The sequence below is a fragment of the Erithacus rubecula genome (genome assembly GCF_903797595.1).
Source record: "Erithacus rubecula genome assembly, chromosome: 8".
Classification (NCBI taxonomy): domain Eukaryota; kingdom Metazoa; phylum Chordata; class Aves; order Passeriformes; family Muscicapidae; genus Erithacus; species Erithacus rubecula.
Window position 1 is genome coordinate 35,813,863 of NC_136659.1, and position 24,971 is coordinate 35,838,833.

General features: G+C 39.8%; 1 protein-coding gene across 13 annotated transcripts in view; it reads right to left on the bottom strand.

Annotated features, from left to right (window-relative positions):
- The window catches only part of NEB (nebulin), a 101,974-nt gene extending 81,884 nt beyond the window's left edge, over positions 1-20,090 (bottom strand). For all 13 annotated transcript variants that reach the window (XM_079310843.1, XM_079310852.1, XM_079310850.1 and 10 more), the window contains exons 1-28: positions 19,985-20,090; positions 19,171-19,275; positions 18,621-18,686; positions 14,674-14,718; positions 13,020-13,235; positions 12,566-12,673; positions 12,331-12,435; positions 11,941-12,045; positions 11,738-11,842; positions 11,030-11,134; positions 9,923-10,027; positions 9,652-9,759; positions 9,164-9,280; positions 8,420-8,521; positions 8,230-8,337; positions 8,026-8,130; positions 7,570-7,668; positions 7,265-7,369; positions 6,597-6,704; positions 5,787-6,098; positions 5,099-5,305; positions 4,331-4,435; positions 4,100-4,207; positions 3,634-3,945; positions 3,057-3,263; positions 2,703-2,807; positions 2,008-2,115; positions 876-1,187 (exon numbers count right to left, since the gene is read on the bottom strand). In XM_079310843.1, coding sequence (XP_079166969.1) covers positions 876-1,187; positions 2,008-2,115; positions 2,703-2,807; positions 3,057-3,263; positions 3,634-3,945; positions 4,100-4,207; positions 4,331-4,435; positions 5,099-5,305; positions 5,787-6,098; positions 6,597-6,704; positions 7,265-7,369; positions 7,570-7,668; positions 8,026-8,130; positions 8,230-8,337; positions 8,420-8,521; positions 9,164-9,280; positions 9,652-9,759; positions 9,923-10,027; positions 11,030-11,134; positions 11,738-11,842; positions 11,941-12,045; positions 12,331-12,435; positions 12,566-12,673; positions 13,020-13,235; positions 14,674-14,718; positions 18,621-18,653 — 3,555 coding nt within the window. In that variant the 5' untranslated portion in view covers positions 18,654-18,686; positions 19,171-19,275; positions 19,985-20,090. The remainder of the gene's footprint in view (positions 1-875; positions 1,188-2,007; positions 2,116-2,702; positions 2,808-3,056; positions 3,264-3,633; positions 3,946-4,099; positions 4,208-4,330; positions 4,436-5,098; positions 5,306-5,786; positions 6,099-6,596; positions 6,705-7,264; positions 7,370-7,569; positions 7,669-8,025; positions 8,131-8,229; positions 8,338-8,419; positions 8,522-9,163; positions 9,281-9,651; positions 9,760-9,922; positions 10,028-11,029; positions 11,135-11,737; positions 11,843-11,940; positions 12,046-12,330; positions 12,436-12,565; positions 12,674-13,019; positions 13,236-14,673; positions 14,719-18,620; positions 18,687-19,170; positions 19,276-19,984) is intronic.
- Positions 20,091-24,971: the final 4,881 nt, after the last annotated feature.

The following is a 24,971-nucleotide window of genomic DNA, read 5'->3' on the forward strand; positions in this document are numbered from 1 at the left end:
CAGCTCATACAGAATAAACCAATCTTTTCCAAAACAGCTCATACAGAATAAACTGATCCTTTTCAAAACAGCTCATACAGAACAAACCAATCCTTTCCAAAACAGCTCATACAGAATAAACCGATCCTTTTCAAAACACAACCACGATGGAAAAACAAAAGCCAGAAAACAGAAGACAGCTCATTAAAAATAATCCTGTTCTTTCCAAACTGCAGCCAAAAACAGCTCATTAAAAAATAATCCTGTTGTTTTCAAACTGCAGCCATGATGTAAAAACACAAGTCACAAAAAAAAAACTGTTTTAGTTTAGCTTAGGTTTGTTAATTTTAATATACTTAATTGCTGTTGTGAGATAGGATTAGGAGTAAAAATAAGGCAGGCTTAAAATTTAAAAGGGTATAAAGAACAACTTTATTAACAATACAGAGAAAATAAGAAATTTAGGATAAGACTTTTAGACTATTCTCTCTTTTACTTCCCACACTTTTTTAACAACGACATACAGAGACACTTCAGTCAGTTTTTTACTTAAATAACTGTTCCAGTTTACTTTAGGGAGAGGAGGTTCTTTATGTTTGGTAATAAGGATTTTTTTAAGAGGAAAAAAAAAAAAACAAAGCTTTTTTGTGGTTTTACTTTCATGAATAGCAGCTGCCCAGGAAATCTGCAAAAATTGTGAAACTTTTCCTACTTTTACAGCCTGATGCGATTTGTGGAGCAAACCAGCTTCTTTAATTGGTTCCTCAGGCTGTCAATTACTAAATCAGCCTCCAATCAATCTTACCAATTTATACAGAAAAATCCTCACAGAAAAACTTCTGAGTATGTCCCACCCCAGACTGCTTTTAATACAAAACCAACACAAAAAAACTTACATCGCTTTGGATCTGGTTCATGTTCCTGTAGAGTTCCAAACTCATTGCATCTGGCAGGAGCATGTACTGGTGGATCAGGCGCTTGTAGTTGGTGTTGGTGACACGGTCCTGGGCCTCCTTGGCTGCCACCACGCTGAGGGCATCAGAAGGTGTCTGGTAATGAGTCTTGCTGGTCTCATAAGCCTTCTTGTACTCCCTGTCTGACTGCATCTTGGCCACTTGCATGCAGTGGACAAGTTTGGGATCATCCTGGAGGCTGCGGAAGCCGACGAGTTTCCCCTTGTCTTGTTCGTACCCTAATTTGTATTTGTACTGGAGGAGAACAGAAACAGAGATTTTCATTCATTTAGATTTTGTATTAGGGGAAAAAAATGTTGGATCCCAGAAACCTGGGATTTTTTGAGCTTTCTGTGCTATCTAACACTGACCCCCCAGGAGAACACTGCTTTTGACCTGAGACCTTGGAAAAATCTTCCAAATTTGAGTGATGAGTTAAAATCACGGGTGTGTAGTTAAATAGAAGTGTGTGATTTCACATGGTGAAGGGTTTGAAATTTGAGGGTTTTATAATGTAGTAATAAATAGAAACAAGATGGAGGATTTTGGGTGTTGTTTCTTTCTGTGTTTTTCCTTCTTCTTCATGATTTCAGGTAGTGGTTTCTGGTTGGACAGTCAGTGCTGCACTGAAGGTCACGAGAATTTGGTTATTGGATCAAAAATATAAATAATACAGGTGTTAGTTCTTTATTGGACTGTTTAGCTTTAAGAAATCTTGTAACTATCTGGATCCAGCACCATTTTGCTCACTTTTAGCTGGTAGCTAGAAGTAGTGCAGAACTCTGTACTTTAGATAAGATTTAATAAACAACCAAGGCCAAACACAGGAAAATTAGTCTCCTTTGTGTTTTTAATCCTGACTCCGAGTGAAGACAGAAGAAAACTGCTGACAAGCCACTAATTAAGTGGTGCAAATATCATATTTACAAAAAAATTCTTCCCTATGAAGGTCCCTAACACAGGGTGCCCAGAGAAGCTGTGGCTGCCCCTGGATCCCTGGAATATCCAAGGCAAGGTTGGAGCACCCTGGGGTAGTGGAAGCTGTCCCTGCCCATTTTTTCTCCCAAGAACTTACATCACTGGCAATATCCCTGGAAGCTTTGGCAGCTTTGACAGGAATAGCATCAGCCCTGAGATCATATCCTTTCTTCCTGGTTTCTTCAAATGAAGATCTGTACATTTTCTGCAAAAGAAAAAAAAAAAAAAAGTCTTTTAAAAAAGAAAAAATTTACATGTTGTCCACATGCACAAGTATTGGTGAAAAGTTACATCTATAAAAAATAAAAAGAGATAAAAATGTCTTTTTCTGCCCACATTACACACATGCATAATTACAAGCAATACCTTATTTAGCATATGCAAATTTAACAATTGGCTACCAAAACTTGTCTATAATGCCATCTTTTATTTAAAAAAAAACAGGTGCTACCTACATTTTGAACCCTGTATAAAACCTTGTGCATGGAGAAATTTAAAAAATAAAAAATAAAATAATAAATACAGTAACAAACATGAACAGTACTCAAAGTCTTGTTAGTAACTGTTATATTTTAATGGTCTGCATGAGCACTTTACAACCTGATTATAAACATGGCTTTTTCTTGGCAATTCTGGGTATCTCATTTCGGGGAAGGAAGCAGGGAAAAGGAAAATTAGGAGGTTTTGTGAAATTTCTACAGATTAGCAAGGTGGGATGTTTGCATGCTCTCATCCCACTAATACCTAATCAAAAAATAAGAGCAAGGTCACAGCATTTCAAACAATACTCACTTCACTTATATTGAATGCATTTGCTTTTGCTAAAACAATCTGTGGAATATCTGGGGTGATGTGAATTTTCTTTTTGTCTTCTTCCCAGGCTTGTTTGTACTTGTGCTGGAAGGATTTAAAAAACATAAAGTCCTCAGCATATGTTATTATTAAATAAAACAATTTAAAATAATACTTTCCACTTGAAATCCAAACTGCCTTGACAGTGATGTGTTACTACCACGGGAGGAACATTTATCTTTCTATTTATTTATTTATTTTATTTTATTTACCTGCATACATGATTATTAAATCAGATGTAAATTGCTGCCCACTTCTGCAAGCTTAAATGAATTCTGCTGAGCACTCTCTTACCTCATCCATGATTTTGGCATTATTTAATGCCAAGACCATGTTCATGGAATCCATAGGAACAGAGTACTTCAACTTGTCTGGATGCTGGCGATATTTCTTCTCACTCACAATTTCCATGGCTTTTTTGTTCTTCTCAGCTTCCAGGGAACCCAGTGGGAGCCACCCAACACCCTTCATAGTTTCATCATATTCTGCTTTGTATTGGTTCTGCAGGCAGGAAGTAGATAAAAATCAATATGAAGCATAAAATCGTTCATAAAGTTGGAAGTACCAGATAAAATGCATTAAGGAAAAGTGAAACTTTTCCTGTCTTGGTCTGATCATAATTACTGCTTCTGATGGGACATGTAAGGAATAAACATTCATAAAATTGTTTACTTCTAAGCTCAAATTCATTGATGTAATATTTCAGAGTCTAGAAAAAATAAAACAGTTGCAATTGTAGAAAAACTTGTATAATTCCGTAAACACCTGACCTAATTTCACTAAGAAAATAATATTATTTATTTTACAGTGTTCTTTCATAAACTAAGCACTTTTTATTCACAATGCAGAGGCTGAGGAGCCTCTTACTTACATCACTTTGTAACTGCATCATGTTTTTGGCCAATTCAATGCTCATAGCATCGGGCAGGACGTTGTAGGTGTGGATTAAGTTCTTGTAGTTTGCATTTGTAGCCACTTCCTGAGCTTTCTTGGCTGCCACCACGCTGACCATGTCCACTGGAGTGTGGAAATTAGTCTTTGCCTTCTCATAATCCTTTTTGTACTCCCTGTCAGATTGCATCTTGGCCACATGCATGAAGTGCACCAGCTTGGGGTCGTCCTCCAGGCTGCGGAAGCCGATGTGCTTCCCTTTGGCCTTCTCGTAGGCAAGTTTGTATTTATACTGACAACAGGAAAGAGAAAGAACAGCAAAAACCTCAATTAAAAAATGCAATATTAAGCTCTGTTTTGTCACTGAAAAAGCAGATGACAAGATCTCATGTTTAGTAATTTAATTTAAATGAAGCCACGGAATGGTATCACACAGCCAGACTCACGTCGCTCGCGATGTCCCTGGAGCTTTTGGCTGCTTTTATTGGAATGGCATCCGGCTGCAAGTCATAACCCTTCTTCTTTTCCTCCTCCCATCCAGCTCTGTAAAGTTTCTAAGTTCAGATATGAAAGAGAACAGGTGTCATGAAGGCAGCACTCTGAAGTTAGGTATTTTCAATCAAGGCATTAAAATGGCAGTGAGGCAGTGAACGCCCACCACGAGCACAGCCACTCACATCACTCATTGTCATCTGGTTCACTTTGCACTGCAGAATTTCTGGGGTGTCTGGCATCACATGGATGCTGGTCTTCTCTTTGTTCCATTTATCTGTGTACAGCCTCTGCAATTACAAAGGAATTTTTAGCATTGAAAAGGGTGCTGGACTCATAAAATAAGAGGTTGCTTTTGTTCTGCTCATTTGCAATAAATAGTATTTTCCTAGAAATATTATTAGCACCAGAAATGACCTTCACAGAGCTGCTGAGGGGCAGCATTATCTTCCTCCTTTCTTTAGTATTGTGAGAAATTTGCAAAGTATGTTTTGATAATTAATAAATATTTAAGTTTTCAATTTGTGTTCTTCCCTGCATTAATGGGAAGGAGAATTTATTTTCACAGACATTTTTTCCATGGAAAACAAGGAATAAGGATCAGTGGTGCCCTGGATAACTAGAGATAAGTGTGAACAACTCCACTTTCCAGGAAACTAGTACAAAACTGACAGAATTCCAGTTTTTCTGCAGTTCACTTATTGTGAATACATCCTACAGAAAAAGGAATATCAAAGCACTATAAATCTGGAGAAGAAAGCTTTAATCTCTAGAAACAGAAAATGAAACTCCCTTAATTATGAGCAACCAGAGGCTTACCATGATCTCTCAGTGTCCAGTCTTAACTGCCACACCCACTGGAAATTTTGATAATTCCAGTGGGAATGCACCTTGCCCCACAACTTTGCAAGACAAAGACCCAAACTTTGGGTCAATCCAACAACTTCCCCCACCTTGTTCATGGTCTTGGCATTTTGCTTTGCCAGCACTTGCTCCATGGCATCCATGGGGATGGAGAACTTGAGCTGGTCGGGATGCTGGCGGTATTTCTTCTCACTGAGAATGTCTGTGGCTTTCTTGGCTTTTTCTACATCCAGGGACTGAATTGGGACCCAGCCAACTCCTCTCAGCCAGTTATTGAAGTCAGATTTGTACAGATTCTTTTCAAAAATAAACCAGAAAAACAGAGTGAGGCAAGAAAAATTACTGTCTATACAGATAAAACACGTAAAGCCTTAGAACTTCCCCTGGTTGTTCATTTTGGAGGAGTAATTTAGATTTAATTAAAATTTAATTATGATAGAGCCAGTGTTTAGGAGAAATAAAATCACAATAATTAAAATCTGACTACAAAAATATATCAATTAGCAAAATATGCTCATTTGCTGGGAATATGCCAAATATGGGGAGATATTAAAAAAGTTGTTACTTGCTAGATAAGGTTCCTAGAACTTAATAGCTACACATAATTCTGATAATGTTTGGAAAACAAATGATTCCAGACCAGTCACATCCCAACCTAATGTTAATCCAATATAAAATAAACTGGACAATATAAATTAATTTTTTAGCCATAAAAGATTAATGATATCACACAGCCAGGATGAGAATTGAAAATGGAGCTGATCATTGACAACATACATCACTCTGAAGCTGCATCACATTTCTGGACAGCTCCAGGTTCACAGAATCAGGCAGGAGGGTGTAATGGTGAATTGGCTGCTTATAACCAGTGTTTGTCACCACTTCCTGGGCTTTCTTGGCAGCTGTCACACTGAACATATCCAGAGGAGTGTGATATTTGGTCTTGGTGACTTCATAATCCTTCTTGTATTCCCGATCCGATTGGATTTTGGCCACGTTCATGTAGTGGACGAGTTTGGGATCATCCTGCAGGCTCTGGAACCCAACCTGTTTGCCTTTGTCTTTCTCGTAGGATTCCTTGTACTTGACCTAGAGACAAAGGGAAAACAGCTTTATCCACTTGGGAAAGAGAAAACACACTTTGGATGGGTTGAAAACACTGAGTTTCAAAGTATTAATGCTGCAGTTCATTCTATAACCTCAAAAATTATTTTTAGGACAGCACAGGATTATTTAGGTAAAAAAAAGATGATTGGATTTTTCAGCTTTCCTAACACCTGGTACATATCTCAACCCACACCTGTAGCTACAAACCCTCCCTCACCATTGTCATTGAAGCTTGCAGCTTCCAAGGACATTTAGATTTTAATTAAGACAATAATAATAATAATAATAAAAATTAAAAATTACTGGACAGCCTCACCAACCAATCCAATATCCCAATATTCAATTGGGGATGTTTAAGAGAGGAATGAAGAGCCACTTGTAACCTTTTGCTAAAGCAGGAGTACAGGCACAGGTAAATAAATAACAAATAATGAAATGCAGGAGGGGGTGTGTGTTCCACTGGATGTAAATCCCACTTACATCACTTGCAATATTCCGAGAAGCTTTAGCAGCAATAATTGGGATGGCATCTGGTTTCAGATCATAGCCTTTGGAAAGGGTTTTCTTCCAGTCTGCTTTGTAGTTAGCCTTGGAGGGGGAAAAAAGGGAAGAGTTTGCAGTGTCAGGAACAGCAATTGTAATAAAGAGTTTAAGCCCATGTTTTTATTATAGGAGATTTTATTACAGGAATTAAAATATCCAGTTTAGTCCATGTAATCTCAAGGAAAAAATGTTAATCTGTATACAAACTATAGTTCTATTACAAGAAATAAATCTTCTACAAAGCTAATCATGAAGTCCACAAGCATTTTTGCACTTTTTATTTAGAACAACTCTATCACTGGCATTTTTTCCCTTTCTTATGCAAAACCCTTTTCCACTTGACTGAACCTTCAGAAAATTTTTCCTGTTAATCTTCAAACTCTGGCTTTGTGCTCTAAAGGGACTGGAGAAAGCAGCCTGGCTGATTTTTTTTTTTATCAGTCTGGCCAGACTATTAAAATTCCAAGGCTATTCAGGGAGATTTCAGTCTTTATCTCATTCCTGGAAGGCTGATAATGCCACCAAAAAATTTATTATCACAAAGGCAATGAAATTGATACCATCAGTGGAGAGCTTCATGGTGCTGAAATCCAAAATATACTCACATCACTGATGTTGTAGGCATTAACTCTAGCCTGGATGAACTGGGGCACATCAGGAGGGAGGTGGTACTTGTGAATAATTTCTTCCCCTTTGGATTTATACAATATCTGCAAAGAAAAAGAAAGGAAGATATTTAGCAGCCCGATTTATAGACTGTGAATTGGAAAACTATTTTTAAAAATCTGATTTCCAGGTGATGTTCTGCTGGAATAAAATTGCCACCTACACAATTATTTCAGGAGGATGAAGTGAAGGTAGGCACGGGGCAGAAATTGGGAATGTCAGAGGGTTTCCAAAGTTTACTTACATCACTCAGCTGTTTGCTGTTGATCTCTGCTTGTTTCTGTACTGGAGAGTCAGTCACTGAAGTGAATTTGGTTTGATCAGGATGCTTTTTGTAGGTGTACTGAAAGAAGATAAAAAATATTTGTAGAAAATGCATATTTTCCAAGTGTTGATAAAATAAATACAAATATTAATAAATTGAGTAGTATTAAACATTGATTTTAAAAAATATGGTTTTAAGCAGGTGAGTGGTTGAGGTTCATTCTTCATTTTGGTACTACAGCTCTCATTTTATGGGATTGTTATAAAGAGGATTGTGCTGTATCTGTTTTGATCACTAGATGTCACAAAAGGCCCTAAAATAGAGATGAAGATATTATTTTTTAAAGTCACATAAGGCCAAACTCAGAGTCACTGATGTTAGCAGGGATCACTCAGTTCATTTTTCTGTGGTGAACAACTGCTGTCCTGTACTCACATCTTTACATTGCTCCAACTTCTTGATTGCTTCATACTCTTGAGTTATGGTCTGAGGGAAGTAGCACTTTGTCTTTTCCTCCTCATAATCTGCTTTGTAATTTTTCTAGGAACAAGAGCAACATTCAGTAAGGCACCACAGCTGAGCTTTGTCTAAACAGCCAGAGTGATGATGGGGAAAACAGAAAACCATTGGGACACTTACATCACTTTTCATGGCTTCAACCTTCATGCAGTGGATCTGATGTGGGTCCTCAAAGCTGCCCAAGTAGTGCCCCAAAATATTCTTCTGATATGCATCTTTATATTTTACCTGCCAGAATAACCACGAGTTGAGAAGTAGAAGGAGTTAAGAGGGTCAGTACTGCAGGATAAACCCCAAGGGAAATACCTACATCACTAAAGTTCTTCAGAGCAGCATCAGTCTGGAACTTGGGTGTCTCACAGTAATTCATCTTGTTTCCTTTGGACTGCTCATAGGCTTCTTTGTATAATTTCTGCAAATCAAATAATGCCAGATCATGCAAGAGATTGCACTGCAAGCCCCTGTCCCACACGTTAAAAATGACAAGAGAGAAACAGAAATGATTGCAAAGAAAAGTTTTCCCACAGGACTGAGAAACAGATGGCACTGTTTTTCCAATGGTCTATAAAAATAACTTTTTTTTAGGTTTGTAAGGGAAGACAGAAAAGTCTGACTAATGGTTTTTGAACTTTTGACACTGAGAGATATTCAATCTCTTTTCATACAAATAAAAGAGGAATTGAGAAGACTGTTAAAGCAAATAACCAGAATATAATTAAAAAAAAAAAAAAAGTAAAAGTACCACATATATTATCATTATTAGCTGAAATTCCTTAAAACAGTGAGGGAAGAACTCTTGTGGTTCATTATCCACAAGGATCTAAATGAACTACCCACTAATTAGCCATCCACATGCCACTGCTGTTGCTAGACTCATCTGTGGAGAATTCATTCTTTACCTGAATTGTTCTGGCTGGTGCTATCTCATGAGAAATATGGGTCTATAAAACTAAAAATACTACAGGATTCAAAAGAGAAGCCTTGTGAAGAAATGGTGATTGTGGTTTCTGGCACAGGACTGGAAATGATGTAGCTGCACACTGATAATACTCACATCACTCAGAATATTTCCTGCAGTTTTTAATTGCTGCAGCAAGGGATTCTCTGTAGCAGGGAGCACATTATAATCAGCAATAGCTTTTTTCTTTTCATAGTCTGCTCTGTATTTGAACTTGAAAGAGACAAAAAAAAAAAAAAAAGAGGTTTTAAAAATCAGTGTTAAAAGCCCAATTCTCATTAACCTGTGTGATTCCCAGAGAAGTGTGGCTGCCCTATCCCTGGAATTCTTTGGATGGGGCTTGGAGCACCCTGGGACAGTGGAAGGTGTCCCTGCCCGAGGCAGGGTGGCCCTGGGTGGTCTTTAAAGTCCCTTCCCACCCCACCCACTCTGTGATATTAATCTATTCTATGATAAAATCTTCAGGATTTTATTCAATTCATGGTGGCAAAGGACCATGAAAGGTTATGCCAAAACAATTTCAGCAGAAACCTGTGAGTTCAGAACTGCTCCCAAGCTGAGCAGGTGGCACACAGGTCCCTCACCTTGCTGACATTTTCTGAAGCTCGTTTGTTGGCTTCATATTCTGGAGTTTCAGTCTGCATGAAGTAGATTTGGTCTTTCATGTTTTCAAAGTCTTCCTGGTATTTCCTCTGTTAGGAACAGAGAAAACAACACATCATCCAGCTGTAAATTAGACATCTACAACAGGGATTATTTAGGAAACAAGCAATGCCACAAATGCAGCCTCAGTATTTTCCACAGGAACATAAACAGGGAAAAAGCTGTTGAAGGTTTTCTGCAGGATTCACTCACCATGCTCAGATTCTCTGCATTCATTTTTGCAATTGCCACGTCATAGCACGGAGTTTGGCTCCACTTGCCTTTGATTTTGTTTTTATAGTCCTCATGGTAAATAACCTGTAAGGAAACAAAATAATAAAATTGAATCCCCAAGACACAGCTTCATTTTCACTTGACAGATTCATTTTTCAAAGCTGTCTTTTTAAGCTGACATCTGCCTTATAGCTATTTTAGCAGTTATGGTCAAAAACACCTTAAATATGATTTGGACAAACCATTTCAGTGTCAAGTCATTTCTCTTAGTACCTTCCCTGGCCTAAAAAGGATAAATAAATTATCTCTAATATTTTCCTTTAGTTCTGTTTTCTTCCTGGTGATTAAGTCAGAATTTACTGGTATTGCTACTGGAACTGGTTTTAAGTAAACCTTTTTAATTACCTGGTATTTGTGATTTCTGTTATTTATTCAAGCTCACAGAAATCAAATATTAAAAGTTTAAAGAGTTTGTCTAACAATAAAACACCTCCCTGAGTTTTCACTCATTGTTCCAGGTGCATTTTCAGTAACAGCTGCATTACTTACCATAAAAGATAAAACTCCTTCAATGCTTTTTAAACATTGTTAAAGAACATATATGCCAAAAATAATCTTGAAAAAAATTCCATATTTTATAGTTTTGGAGATACCTACAAAGCTTATTATTTTATTCTTTTCAAAGAATTATGGTACCATCCCCTTCTATTTACATGTTATAAAATCTTTTTGATGGCATTGAAGCTATGAAAATATAAGATTAAAGAAATTTTCTCTAAATTAATTAGTTACTTTACAAACAGGTTCAGTGCAATTTTCTTAGTGGTTTCTCTGCCATGAGTGAGCACTGCAACTCTCTAATCTTAAAATGCAGATAACTTTCAATACACAATAAATTTTTTGTTGTTGTTGTTTTAGAAAAAGAATAATAGTTAAATTCTGAATGGAGTTAAAACCCTCCTTCCAAGATCATGCACTTGGCCCCAATTTCTCCAGCAAAAAATTGGTCTTCCTGTGTGTTTTTCTTTTTGCCTTCCCTTTCTTTAGGTCCCTTTTTTTGGGGTTTGGGCAGCAGGTTGTACTCACATCACTCAGCTGCCGTGACACCTTCTTGGCTTGTTCCACATCAGGGGGGTCTGGCAGAGAGGTGAATTTTGCTTTCCTTTCATCATGCCCCTTCTTGTAGACAATCTGAAAGGATGGAAGAAATAAACATTTATTTCAGCATCAGCATTTGAGCTCTGCTCCCACCACATTAATAAAAGAAGTTCTGCCCGCAGCCCCTGCAGCAGGAGTTCTTTAATCTGTGTATTACCAGGGAACTGCTGAAAATCTGCAAAATCCACTGAAATCTTCAAGTGAGGGCTGAAATTCCCTGTTGAAGAGTTCTGTGTATCTAAAAATCAGTAAACCCCAGTCCCACCAACTCCTGACTTTTCTTATCACTGTTTTAGAGGCACATCTGCAGACCCACAAGAGTGAACTGGACTTGGAGACAACCCTGAGAGTTTCTGCATTTGGGGAGATACTTGAGGTCTTCTTACTGACTTAATAAATCATTTCATTCATTCCTAATCCAGCATCAAATTGCCAATGGATTTATACTCTGACATGCTCCACTTTGTACTCTAACATCAATTACATATTTTTCTATGAGAACTACTATCAGAGCTTACTTAACACACTTTTATTTTCTGTTATTTTATGTTCCATGATGAAGCTTTTATACCTAATCAAAGTCCATGGCATGTCCCAGGTTACACCACAACCCAACAGCCCTGCTTTGATACTCACATCACTCAGAGTCTTCTGAGCCTGTGCCACCCTTCTGAGCTCTGGGCTGTCATTGTAGGGATAAAACAATGTTTTGTCTGCATCCCAGTCTTCAGTATAGAGTTTCTACAAGAAAAATGCCAGCATGCTCATTATTAATTAATTTCTGGCTTTGAAAGCTTCCATCACTTCAGCTACTGAGACCTGGGGTTATTTATTCTTACCTTGCTGAACATTGCTGTGTTTTTTATTGCATTCACAAGCTCTGGAGCATCAGGGGGAAGCAGGTACTTGTCTTTATTCTCCTCCCAGTTCTGTTTATATAACACCTGGAAGGAAAGATTAGCATGTTGGTCACTCCATCATCTAAAAAATGTTTACTTGCCTGCTTTAAAGATTTTTTTCAAAATCAAGTCTCAGAGCACTAACATGTGAATAGAGCAACTTGAAATATTTAACATTATATTTATATTTGCCTTACCAACTTCTCTGCTATCCCTCCCTGTGCTTCTAAACTGCTGCATAAATGTTGCTTTAGCACCCTGAGCTCTAAAGTTTGCTCTTATCAGCAACCTCAGGCTCCAGCAGTGCTGGGAAAGTCAGAAGTCACTCACCTTGCTCACTTGCTGTGACACTTTCTTGGCATGTTCTATGTCCATGGCCTTTTCATCCACGTGGCAAATGGTTCTGGCAACTCCCCCAGCCATGCGGTATTTAACCTGGAACAGTGCACAAACTTCACAGACTCTACAGAAATTTTTTTTTTTTTAAAAAAAAAGCCCAGAATAATGATATTTTCACCCTTCATATAAACACCTGGATGAACCTAGAAATGCAGTTGTTACCCACCTCACTGAGCTGGTCCTGCACTTTCTTGATCCTCCGGATTTCTGGGGTATCAGCTGTGGAAGCATATGGCTTTCCTCTTTCTTTTCTAAATTTTTCTTTGTACTTGTTCTGGAAGAAAATAATGATAAAAATAATTAAGATATACCTCTGAGCTCTGGCAGAACTGTATTAGCAATTATTGCCATATTTATCTGGTTAGGACAGGATTTTGGGGCAGATTATTCAATGATATAAACTAAAATTATTCAACTACATTTGCACTTATGCTTATTGTAGCTGAGTTTATTCCATCTGACACAACAGGAAAAAAAAATCCACCTCTAATTTATTACATTCTCCCCATGACCTTAATATTGATAAACCCAGTTATTTGAACTCTAAGTATCAAACAACCCCTGTAAAACAGTTTTAAAGCTGGTGTTCCTCGAGAAATAAGAGACATGGGACAACTTACCTCACTGAATAAATCCTTCATTTTATTGCTGTGTTCCAGGTAAGGTGTCAAAAATTTGGATGGGTCCACTTTTGTCCGGATTGTCTTTTTTCTGACAGGAGGAGCTGCATCCTCCCCAGGGGGCTGGGTGTGCTCATCTGTGTAGGTGGTGGTGGTTGTGATGGTCTCAGGGACTGAGTAATCTGTGCTGATGGTCTCAGTGATCTCAGTCACCACCTGAGGAACAAAAAAAATTCAATAATCACTTGTTGAAAAGCTGTAAAAGTTTGTTAGGATAAGTGGTTTCACCCCCCTGACTGGGTGTGCTGTAGGTGGTGCTGGTGGTGTGAGGATCTGAGTAGTCTGTGCTGATGGTCTCTGACCACCTGGGGATCAAAAAAATTCAATAATCACTTGTTTAATAGCTGTAAAAGTTCATTAGGATAAGGGTTTTTACCCCTCTGAGCTGGGTGTGCTCAGTTCTGTAGGTGGTGGTGGTTGGGGTGGTGTCAGGACCTGAGTAGTCTAGATGGTCTTTGACCACCTTGGGATCAAAAAATTCAATAATCACTTGTTGTATAGCTGTAAAAGTTTGTTAGAATAAGTGGTTTCACCCCTCTGACTGGGTGTGCTCAGTTCTGTAGTTGGTACTGGTGGTCTCAAGACCTGAGTAGTCTGTGCTGATGGTCTCTGACCACCTGGGGATCAAAAAAATTCAATAATCCCTTGATTTATAGATATAAAAACTTGTTAGGATGTGTTTTTCACCCCCCTGAGATGGTGAAAGGATGCTCTGCTCTCATCCAGATCCACATGGAGACAGAAAATCAGGGACACTTTTCCTCCTGGGATTACCACTGTATATCACCCACCCTAAAAAAAACCCCACAAGCAATGAACTCTCTGGCTGGTTCCTGCATCAAACTCATGGAATTATCCTCCAGAGGGTCTGGGAGAGTGGGGCTCCAGCTGCCTCTGCTCTACATGCATTCATTTCCAATCAATTAAAATGTTTTATACAATTTATCAACACAGTCATGCTGCAAGCAGTCATTTTGGTACTAAGATTCTACTGAAAAGCATCTAAAAATAATTCTCACAATTAAAAAACGTGTTCTACAACCACCTAAATAAGTGTCAGGTTTTATTTTGTATCAATTAGCTTTATTTAAAAATTGCCTTTAGAAAGGAATTCATGAAGGTTAGAGTTCTCAGAGTTATTTGCATCAATGAGACAGAGCTGAAAATGCACCAAGAATTACACAATTAATAACTTCTGTTTATGCACAAAGCCATGCCATAAAAAACATTTCATGATAACACAGCAGAGAGTTGGGTTATAGCTCTTTTAGAAGTAGAATTTCAAGTTATGGTAATCACTCCTTGGTGACCCAAATATACCAGTGACATGATGAAAAATCTGCAAAACTGTAAATTTTTTTTCTGTGAAATTACACGAAGTGAAGGCAACAGAACTGATACATGTAAACTGATCGCAGATTATCACACAGCAGGGACTTCAAGCAAAAATAAATTATTAAGCAGCAATTGTTCACTGATATTTGTGTGTTTAACATGAAAAATTAAACCTCAGAATACAAAAGGCTGCTAATTTAGTATTTCATGTGAATTACATGCATTTCTGTGCTACATGCAGCAGGGCAAGGACCTTTACCTCGTGTGGCTCACCCTCCTCAATAACTGTCTCCTCAATGTAGTACTTTGAAAAAAAAAAAAAAAAAAGAGAATAAACATCATTGTTAGGCCAGATCAGCAAATTGTAGCTTCTGTGAAGCTGTTTTAAAACACATTTCTGGAGAAACAGAATTTTAGTTCACGGGCATTTATGGAGTCATTGAGTAACTCTGAATATCTGTTCAAATTTTGCATTAAGGATCGGGTTTTTATTCCATACATTCCCCAACTAATAATGGTCCAAATAATCAATGGATGATTGTTATCTAATTTTACCCACAACAGGGAAGACACTGGTGACCACATTAAAAGAATCATCATTTAAATCCCAGGATTTTCCTGTTTTTTTATTTGGTGATGCTCATGTCTTGATGCTCAGGCTTGTTCCCACAAGGACACCAATAATTTCTGGCTGCTGGTTAAACCTTGTTGCTGATCACAACTCTGAGCCTGATGATTTTTCACTCATTTCACTGCTCATTGTCCCCCCACATCTCATAAATTTGGGGATAAAACCACAATGGGATTTGTCCTTTACTGATCTCCCCTCGTCCACAGCAGCTGGGAACTCATTATAAAATTAATGAGGTTCATCAGCCATAGATTGCTCTTGATAACTCAGTGTTCACTTCTCCACACGACCTTCATGTCTTTCATGTGCTTAAAAACAGCTTCTCAAAGGATTTGCTCCACAGCTTTCCCAAAAATCAAAGTGAAGTTGGCCAGCCTGGATCTTCCTTCTTGCCTTTCTTGGACACCAAATCCAGCTGCCCATGGATATAGGAATGGAGTTAAATCTTTAAATTTCTTACAGTTTGTCTGCTCCTGCTTCCACCTTCAGGGTTTTGGTTTTTGGTGGTTTTTTTTGTTTGTTTTGGGGGTTTTTTGTGTAATTTTCATCAGTCGGGAACTCTATTCCTCCACTCCATCCTTCTGCTGTTTGATTTTTGCACTTTGTGTGCTCGGGGTAAATCATGCTGGAGGATCACCCTGGGTGTCTTTGCTGTTTCCCACAGGATTTTCCCCGAGCAGCCCCGATTCTGCTCTTCCAAAACCTGCGATAATTCCATTTATTTTGCTCGCTGCTCCCCTTATCTTCAGCTCCAGCTGTCCCACGGTCACTGCAGCCCTTGATCTTCGCATTTTCCACCAGTTCTGGATTCTTTGTGAGCACCACGTCCAGTGGGACAAAAAACTTGGGAAAGGATCTGGAGCCTCAGGAGCGGCTGAGGGAGCTGGGAAAGGGAGCCTGGAGAAAAGGAGGCTCAAGGGGAACCTGCACAACTCCCTGAAAAATCAGGCTTTGCTCCCAGAGAATAACCCACAGGGCAATGGGAAACAGCCTCGGGTTGTGTTGTTTTTGTCGGATTTATTTCATTTTGTCGGATTGATTTCAAATTGATTCCCCGCCCGTCACTTTCGCCCGTGGCCGCGCGGTGGCGCCGTCCCGCGGCAATGGCGTGAGGGCAGCGCCGCGGCCTCGGCCTCCCGCGGGGAAACGACGGGAAAAAAACCTTTAAATACATCGCTGCAGGAAAAAAAAACCTTTAAAACACATCGCTGCAGGTACAGCACTCGGTGTGTGCGGGATGGGCTCCGCTGGCACAAAGAGTAAATGGGAAAATGCGGGGAAAATGCGGGGTTTATGTTGGAAAATCTCCTCCGAGCTTGGGGTCGCTTGCCACAGCTGTGAGAATGGAAAACACTTTGAACCGAAAAAAAATCTCGTTAAAATTTAAGTCCCTTTCTGAGAGTTCTTCCTTAAAGTTAGTTCGGCTGGATTTCCCGACATATTGGGCTGTTCTGAGGTGATTTCCACGGACCCACCTTCGACAACATCTTCCTCAAACCTCCCGCAAAACTTTCTTCAAACCTCCCGCAAAACTTTCTTCAAACTTTCTACAAAACCCTTCACAAACTTTCTACAAAACCTTCCACAAACTTTCTACAAAACCTTCCTCAAACTTTCTGCAAAACCGTCCACAAATTTTCTACAAAGCCATCCTCAAACTTTCTACAAAATCCTCCTTAAACTCTACAAAATCTTCCTCAAACTTTCTACAAAACCATCCACAAATTTTCTGTAAAACTCTCTGCAAAACCTCCCACAAACTTTCTACAAAATCCTCTGCAAAACATTCCATCAGCTTTCTGCAAAACCTTCCACAAACCCCCTTGCAAAATCTTCCACAAATTTTATACAAAACCTTCCAAAAAACCTCAAGCAACTCGGCAGCAAATGTTTGTATCACTCACTGTGGATTTTTGCACATCCCAGGACAGCTAGAACATAAGTAATGGCTCATAATTCCAGAGAAAATTAAGAAATAGCATCTTAAAATCCTTGACAATGCCCCAGCCGCTCAATATTCAACAATCATGTACTTCTCTTTCAGAAGATGAATTTCTGATAGAACTTTTTTTTTAAATCCTGGATTGATACAGGAATTAGGAAAATTTGGGATGGCTTAAAATTGTACCAGGTGCTGTTGTTCCTATTTTATTCAGCATTTCACCACGAATATCCCAAGGGAAGCTACTAAAGCAGTGCCTGCTCAGCCCAAGGGATGTGGTTACAGCAAGGTGGTCATTGAAAATGAAAAACAAAGGATGAAATGGAGCTGTGTGAACAAAAAGCCCAAAATACCATAACTCTGGCTGGAATAAATAAACAATGAGAGCAAATAAATACCCATTACAGAGAGCACACAATGCACAGGAAACATAAAGGCAATTACAAGTAACGTGGGAATAAGTAATTTAATGAAGGCTTGGTGTCATTGTAGCCAGGTAGTAAGATGTGTTTAAAATCGACTTTATGAGTGGTGACACCTATTGTGCAAAATGCATTTAATTTCTCTGACTGGCAAATCATTTGGCTTTCCTTCATTCACTATTTGAAATATTTAAAGCTGGCAGTGCCCACCACATCAATAATGTGGTGGCAGTGAGTTGTAGAATGTTCACATTTATACTCTCACTCTTTTCCCCAAACACTGGCTTTTTACAAGACTTTGTGTATGTCATAACACAGAAGTTAATTTCAGAGTAGTGACAATGCAACAAGTGAGACCACACTGTTAATTTCATGTACTGTTTCAATAACAAAGTCATTGTTGGTGGCTCCAGCTGTAGGTTGCCCTGGGAAATTTTTTATTCAGTTACCTGAGACTAAATAATTCAGCATCTAACTCTGAGTTTAAATGAGCTGCTGGCAAATTAATCCATGGTGCACCTCTATGGGCAAAGAATCATGGAATCATGGAATGCTCTGGGTTTGAAGGCACTTTAAAGATTCTCTATTCCTCCCCCTCCCACTATCCCAACCTGGCCTTGGACACTTCCAGGGATCCAGGAGCAGCCACAGCTTCTCTGGGCAACCATGTTCCACAGCCTCCCCACCTTCACAGGGAAGGATTTTTTATTGATACCTAATTTCAATCTCCCCTCTGTCAGTTTAAAGTCCTGGCCCTTGTCCTGTCACTTAAACCTGGCTCAGGCCACATTGGTTCATGGTCTCCTGGTGGCACAAAGCTGCTGCATTTCTGCAGAGGCAGGGCTAGAAAGGGGCTTCCAAATGCAGCATGGATTGGGTGACAGAGGGCAAGCCAGGAGGGAAAAGAGCTGGCCCAGTGCATCTATAATTACACAGGAGTAATCAGAAAACCTTGCACTGGGAGTGTGGGATGGTTCCAGTCCTTATTTAAACTCTGAAACTATGACAGGAACCAGGAGACTTTGCTCCACAGAGAGCAACTGTTGTTGTTGTTGTTGTTTTACTGATGAGACATTTAATAGATATCTAATCATCCCTAATCTTCAGGCAGCAAACAGCAACCTCTGCTCCTGAGCACCTCAGCAAGGTGATTAATGTCAGCAGTCACAAGGCAGGAAACAAACATTTCTACTCTCACATTTCCTGCTTACCTCCACAACTTCTTCATATTCTTCTTCCTCCATTCTGAGGGTTTGCTTCTGTGTCTCCCCCACTCACTGGTCATGCAGCAGGTGAAAATGTGAATAAACAGGGTTAACCCACGACTGAAAGTACCATCAGAAGGTACAAGTCAAGCTCATAAAGCACTTGGGGTCATGGTTAGTAACTGGTCACACCCTAAATAAAACTGGGATCTGGCATTACTTGGACTGTTATAGAAAAACATTGGATTAAGTTTCAGCCATACTGATATAAATTACAATTTTGGACAAATACCTCATTTCAGTTATAACATCAACACTGGGTCCAATGAAAATAAAAGAGATAAAACAAAAGAGAAAATAAAAGAGATCTCTTGAAACATGATATCATATTTTCATTACAAAGAATTATTTTAAGCATTTTTTCTTTGTGACTATTCTATGCTATTTCATTATATCATTCAAGCTCTTATTTGAATGGGCCGTTTATATTCTACTATATTCATTCATAAGTAAGAGCATAACGTAGAAAAATATTGTAAATATTTTTTTCAGTGACCTTAGGTTAATGAGGCAATTTCTGTCTTCCCAGCATCAGCCTACAGAGATGCTCTGGGATTTTTTTTAAGCTCTTGTGGGTTTTTTCCTCTCTCTTTCTTCAGACCTGCAAAAGATGAAAATCCATAGAGTTGGCTGAAGTAAAAAGCACGATTAGCGTCAGAACCTTTGAACTAATTCATGAACACACTGATTTTGCTGCGAGGCAAAGCTACAATTTCCCTCCAGGCTCTGCTGCCCTGTTTCTAATGTTGGGAGGGGATGAGGCTTTGGAACAGCTGCTCCTGAGTCCAGGGATATTTGCCGTGTAAGCTAATCCTGCCAACTGACGGGGTGCTGGTGTTGAGCTGGCTAAACTGCAATTCCTTCTGAGGCAAGGGAAGTCAAGTCATGCAGGTTAAATATAGGAACATGGAATACTGGCCCTTTTTAGTCCCAATGGGCTGAGAAAAACGGCCAAAAAAATTAATTGGGAAAACCGCGTTGTAAACTGTTAAAATAAATTAGGAATAACTCAAATAAGGAGTGGCAAGTCACATGAAGCAGTAGAGTGAGGTGTATGGATAAATCAAGAAGTGGGGTTTGCATATAAACACAATCCCTTCAAGCTGTCACTGTCACAACCTTCAGCCACCCTTCCAAACCCCATTCCAGGTCTTCTCCTCCTCCTCCAATCTGCACAGACCTACTCAAACAGAAAATCTGACTTCCACGGGCAAAGCACAACGAGAATTCCCAAAAAACTACGCAATGGGGAAACAGCTCAAGACCCTCTTCTAAAGAAAAGGAGTGAAATGCATTTAAAGTGTCCTTACCAGCGACATGCAGTAAATATCCTTTGGAGCAAAGGCTCTCCAGTCCTCCCTCCTGAGCAGCACTGGGCGAGAGCGAGGGGTTTGGTGGCTCCTGGTGACACGTGTGTGCCCACGCAGCCAATCTGGCTCCAGCCTGCTCGAGTTTCAGCCCTAAATATACCCAGTGACCCCCAGGAGCCACCTGTTCTCAGCAGCATCAGGGAGAGGGAGCTGGGCACCTCTGGCTCCTCAGGAAACCCAAAACACCAGGCTTGGTGAGATGGAGCTCCAGGCAAAGCTGGGAGCGCTCCAATAGAAAATTATCATGGATAACAACATTGAATTTCAGTTGATCTAGGCAATTTTGTTCCTATAATGTGCCTGAATAAACACCATCCAAATTAGAGAATCTCTGAACTTGAGGAGTCCACACTGCAAACTAAATTTTAGTACAAGCATGTATTTAATTTCACCCCATAAGCACACCTGAAGTGTTTTTTTCACCTTGATGCAAATCACATGTCAATATTATTATCACCTATGAAAAGCTTTGTAGCTGAACACGCAGCCCCAGGAACATGTGAAAAGTGACCAACAAACCTGGTGAGGGATGTCCAAGAAGAGCTGATAAACAGATTAAGTGACAGGGGAGCAAGCCTGGTATTTTGGAAGGTCAGGAATGATAACAGACATGACTTCTTAGGGCATCACTCGACTGACACAAAGAGAGTTGACTTTGGTTCTTCAAGGTGGTGCATTCAATACCAACAATGATCCCTTTCCATGTGCTAGATCACATTATTCAAGAAATGATTGTCAGGAGCCCTTGAGAGACATCTTTTTCCTTAACTCTTTCCAGAAGTTCATATTTATATCCAGATGAAATATCATATCTCGTTCACTACTGCCAACTATTTTAGTCTCTGCCCAGAGCTGCAGACCCCTCCCTGTCTCCTTTGGCCAAGCCATTTTTAATTACTCTGCATTTTGCTTTACTAGGCAGTCCTTCCCCTTTTAATCTGATTTCTGTTTATTTAACTTTCTTAACATCTTTTGAAATTGTGCAGGAATTACCACAGCGTGTTGGTGGAGCCTCTGGAGAGCAGGCTCAGTGAAACCTGCTGCTCTCTGATCCTGATCCTCTGTGTGTGCATTCCAGAAATAACTCACAGCCTCCTTGTCCTCCCTCCTGAGTGCTGCTTCTCAGGAGATTGGATGCAAAACGTGGTATCTTCATTATCAAAGACAAACCTTGATGGAGTGAAGGGCCAGATTTCCTTGTTGAACATGTAATTCATTATCAGTCATTCCAGCTCAATCCTGGAAGTTCCTGCAAAGAATTTCTCCCTCAGTGATACTCTGCAAGCCCTGTGTTTCTGGAACATCACCTTCAGACCATTTTAAACAGCTGTTTGATATCTTGTTTAGAAAGACACTAAACCAGGCTAAAATTCCACTCAGCACCACTTTTTCTGCCACTGAAATGCAGAAACTACACACTGTCTGTAGTGTGAAACATGGCAGATCTTCAGCAGCACAGCTCAGAGCAGGAGAAAAACAAGAAATAACCCATGGGAATCACAGAAGGGGGCTAAGAACCAGAAGGATAATTGGTGAAATGAAAAGCCAGGCTGAACATTTTTGATTGAAGATTTTTGTTCTGGCATCGGAGCATGAAGAGGGGAGGAGGGTGCTCTTGTGTCACTTGAGAAAATATTTCAATTCCTGCATTTTGCTGCTTTGCTCCTTCAGCTCCAAATCTCAAGGAATGGCTCTGATAAAACTTTTGCCATTGCAAGGAGAATGCCAGGATCCTTGAAACTGGAAAAGTCCTCCCAGCCCTTTGAGTCCCAGCTGTGCCCAATGTCCCCAGCCCAGAGCACTGAGTGCCACGACCAGGAATTCCTTGGACACCTCCAGGGATGGGGTTTCCAAACTTCCCCATTCCAAATATGTGTGAGGCAAAGGAAATACTAATGGTTAATATTCTTTTTTTTCTTTTCAATTGCTTTGTTGTGAAAATTTATGTCTGATTTCTGATGGAGTATTCACAAAACTGTAGAATCATTAAGGGCTGGAAAAGACCTCCAAGATCAAAAAGTCCAGATTTTGACTTTGTTGTGAGAAGATGAACTTGACTTTCTGGGGGTCAGATGTTCCACAAGCATTAACTGTGCCCTGGCTGGAGCCTGGCAGCTCTGCCCCAGGTTAACACACCAGGCCAGATTTATCCATGGCACAGAAATGAGCACGTGCTCAGCAGTTCTGAACCAAAGACAGAACACTGCAAAACTGCTCAGGCAGAAAAAGATGATGTTTTGCATTTCAATCACAAAGACTTAAAGCAAAAACTATTTTCTTGTACTTAGAACATTTAAATGTTGAGTTCAGTCAGTCCTGTTATCCAAGAGCTGCCATCAGGGCATGAGGGATCAATGTCCTGACATCCCAGGTGCTATATTTAACCTCCTGACATACCCAATGCTTTAACAAGCATTGTATCACTGCAAAAGGACATTTAAATACATATTTGTGCCCATTTTTAACCTACCACCAGTGAGTTCTTCTCATTCTTCTCACCATTCCTCACAGCAAGGCTCCTCTGCCCCAGCACCTTTGAGTTTAATGGATGAAAATTCTGAGGAGAGCATTTTTACCAAAAATTAGGAAGGGCTTGGTTGAACAACTGTAAAGGATTGTCTTTAAATTAAATGTACATCTGTTTCTGTGATCTCTTCATTTCTACAGCTGGCCAATTTTTGTTCTTCTGGATGAAACCAACCAGGCCTTGTCAGGGATCTGGCCTTGGCTTACAAACAAAAAGGTTTTTGGAAAAGGATACATGCTCTAACAAGAATTCCACTTTTACTTCAGTGCTGCTCATCCTCTTCTCAAAGTATTAATAGAAAGTATTATATTATACCAAATCATATTATTGGGGCAGTGAATCAAAGTGCTGTGAGTAGATCACCTCCAGCGTCTCATCTTTAGGTTTATTTTTGATGTTGATGGGCTGATATGGGCTGAGCAGCAGCACAAGGCATTGGCTGTGTGGTGTGTGAACCAACCACTCACTGTGACTCAAAAAGACTTTGCTGGAAGAGGAGGAATAAAGGAAGATTGATATGATTGATATGGAACCAAAATTCATTTTATGCTTCCCAATATTCCTGGACAGAGAAGGAACTGTGGCCTCACCAAGCTAATTGTTTGGGTATAGCTCAAACTTTTTAGTATTGAAAGTGTCCTGCCAAAATATTTCAAAGACTGAATCAAAAGACATTTCAAAGTAGAGGAAAAAATACAAACAAACCCAAACTGAAAAGAATAAGGTGCCAAATATTGGTTAACTTTTTTCATTATAAGGTTTGATAAAGCAAAAGAAATCACATGAACAAATTCACCTCCAGCTGGTTGTAGAAACTTAAAAATTAGGTGAATATTTAAACCCCCCAACAGTGAGGATATAAAATCAGAGTGTAAAAGATCCTGTACATCGACACAAGATATTCCCTGGGACCATTGGCACAAGGAGAGTTCTCCTCACATGACAGCATCTGTCACAGCCTCCCCTGGTCTTTACTTAGGCCCTTTGAGAATCCTAAAAGAAAATATTTATCCACAAGATGATGTCAAACAGCCCAATTTATCTCCCCTGCTAATATTCCCAAGACAGCCACAGTCTTAGACATGGGTGCTCATCAGAAAGAAGATACAGCAAAGGCAAATTCAAGAATTCAAACTCTGATTGTGTTGATCAGGTTTCCTAATGGGACTGGTGAGAGAAGCTGAGATACAGCCCCCAAATCAGCATATTCAGGTTTTGGAATGTTAATATCAGTTACTATAAACTAGGAAAAGAAGGTGAGGTTCTTCTTGAATCTTTTCTTCTTCCTGCTATTTCTAAGACAAATAAACTTTTCTATTTTTAGAACAGAGGTACAAATACCAGCTGTAAATGCCAGTGAAAAGCCCTGACTGGCATCCAGAGATTCAGCTCTTACCCTGCCTCCCACACTTGTCCCTTTGGACAAGCCTCTGCCTCACTGCTCTGCAATAAAAGAACACAGCTCTTTTATCTTTTAAAGACAAACTTTTTCATTATTGGCACCACTCTGCAGAAGCAGATTGATCTGTTCAGGATTGTCCCATCCATGGCACTGTCAGGGCAGGCTGGAGCAGCCTGGTTTGCTGCACTGATGGTGCTTTCCCCTCCCCAGGGTGGGTTATTGCTGAGGAAATGCAATTCCTTGTTGGAATATTCCTTCTTGGAAAAAATTCCTTCTTGGTGCTGCCCCTCAGGGACTGTCCCACCCCAGCACCCCAAGTGCTGCTGCCATGAGGACACATTCCAGTTTTCTCACAACGTGCCAACCTCAAATTTCACCTCAGTTTTTCCAGCCTACTGATATCCATATCCTGCATCCTTTTTCCAGCTCCTCACTGAACTCCTCACACTGAATTTAGAGCAGAGATGTTGTTTCTTACAGAACTGAGATGAAACAATTCATGGAGAAACCATAACCCCGGCCAGGGTTATGATGCTGCTGAAAGCTGTTGGTGCCCTGGGTGAGAACAGAACCAACAGAAACTCAATATTTACTGTCTAGGCCTCTGTAGTTTTTTCACCTTTTTTCATACTTTCATTCTAAGAGGGAACAAACTCTGGATACAAAGGTGTGATTGAGTTAAAACTGTGGTTGGGTCCTTTTCATTGTTTTTCTCCTTAGGCAAAAGAAGGAAAAATGTTACTATCCCTCTTCCCCATTCCAAGGGTTTTCTAATTAGTGCAGGGTTCATTTGTGGAGTTCATTTTCCAGTGACATGGGTCCTGTTCCTCCCTGCCTCTGGGTCCCTCTCCCTCCAAGCCCCTCTGACTCCCCTAGACTGCAGAGTAGTGCCCACAGCCTGTGGAACATCAAACATGTGACAAGAATCATCCAAAGATCACAGAAGCTGCTGCAAAACAAGGTCAAGATGTAGATCAGAGATTTAGATCAATGAATCT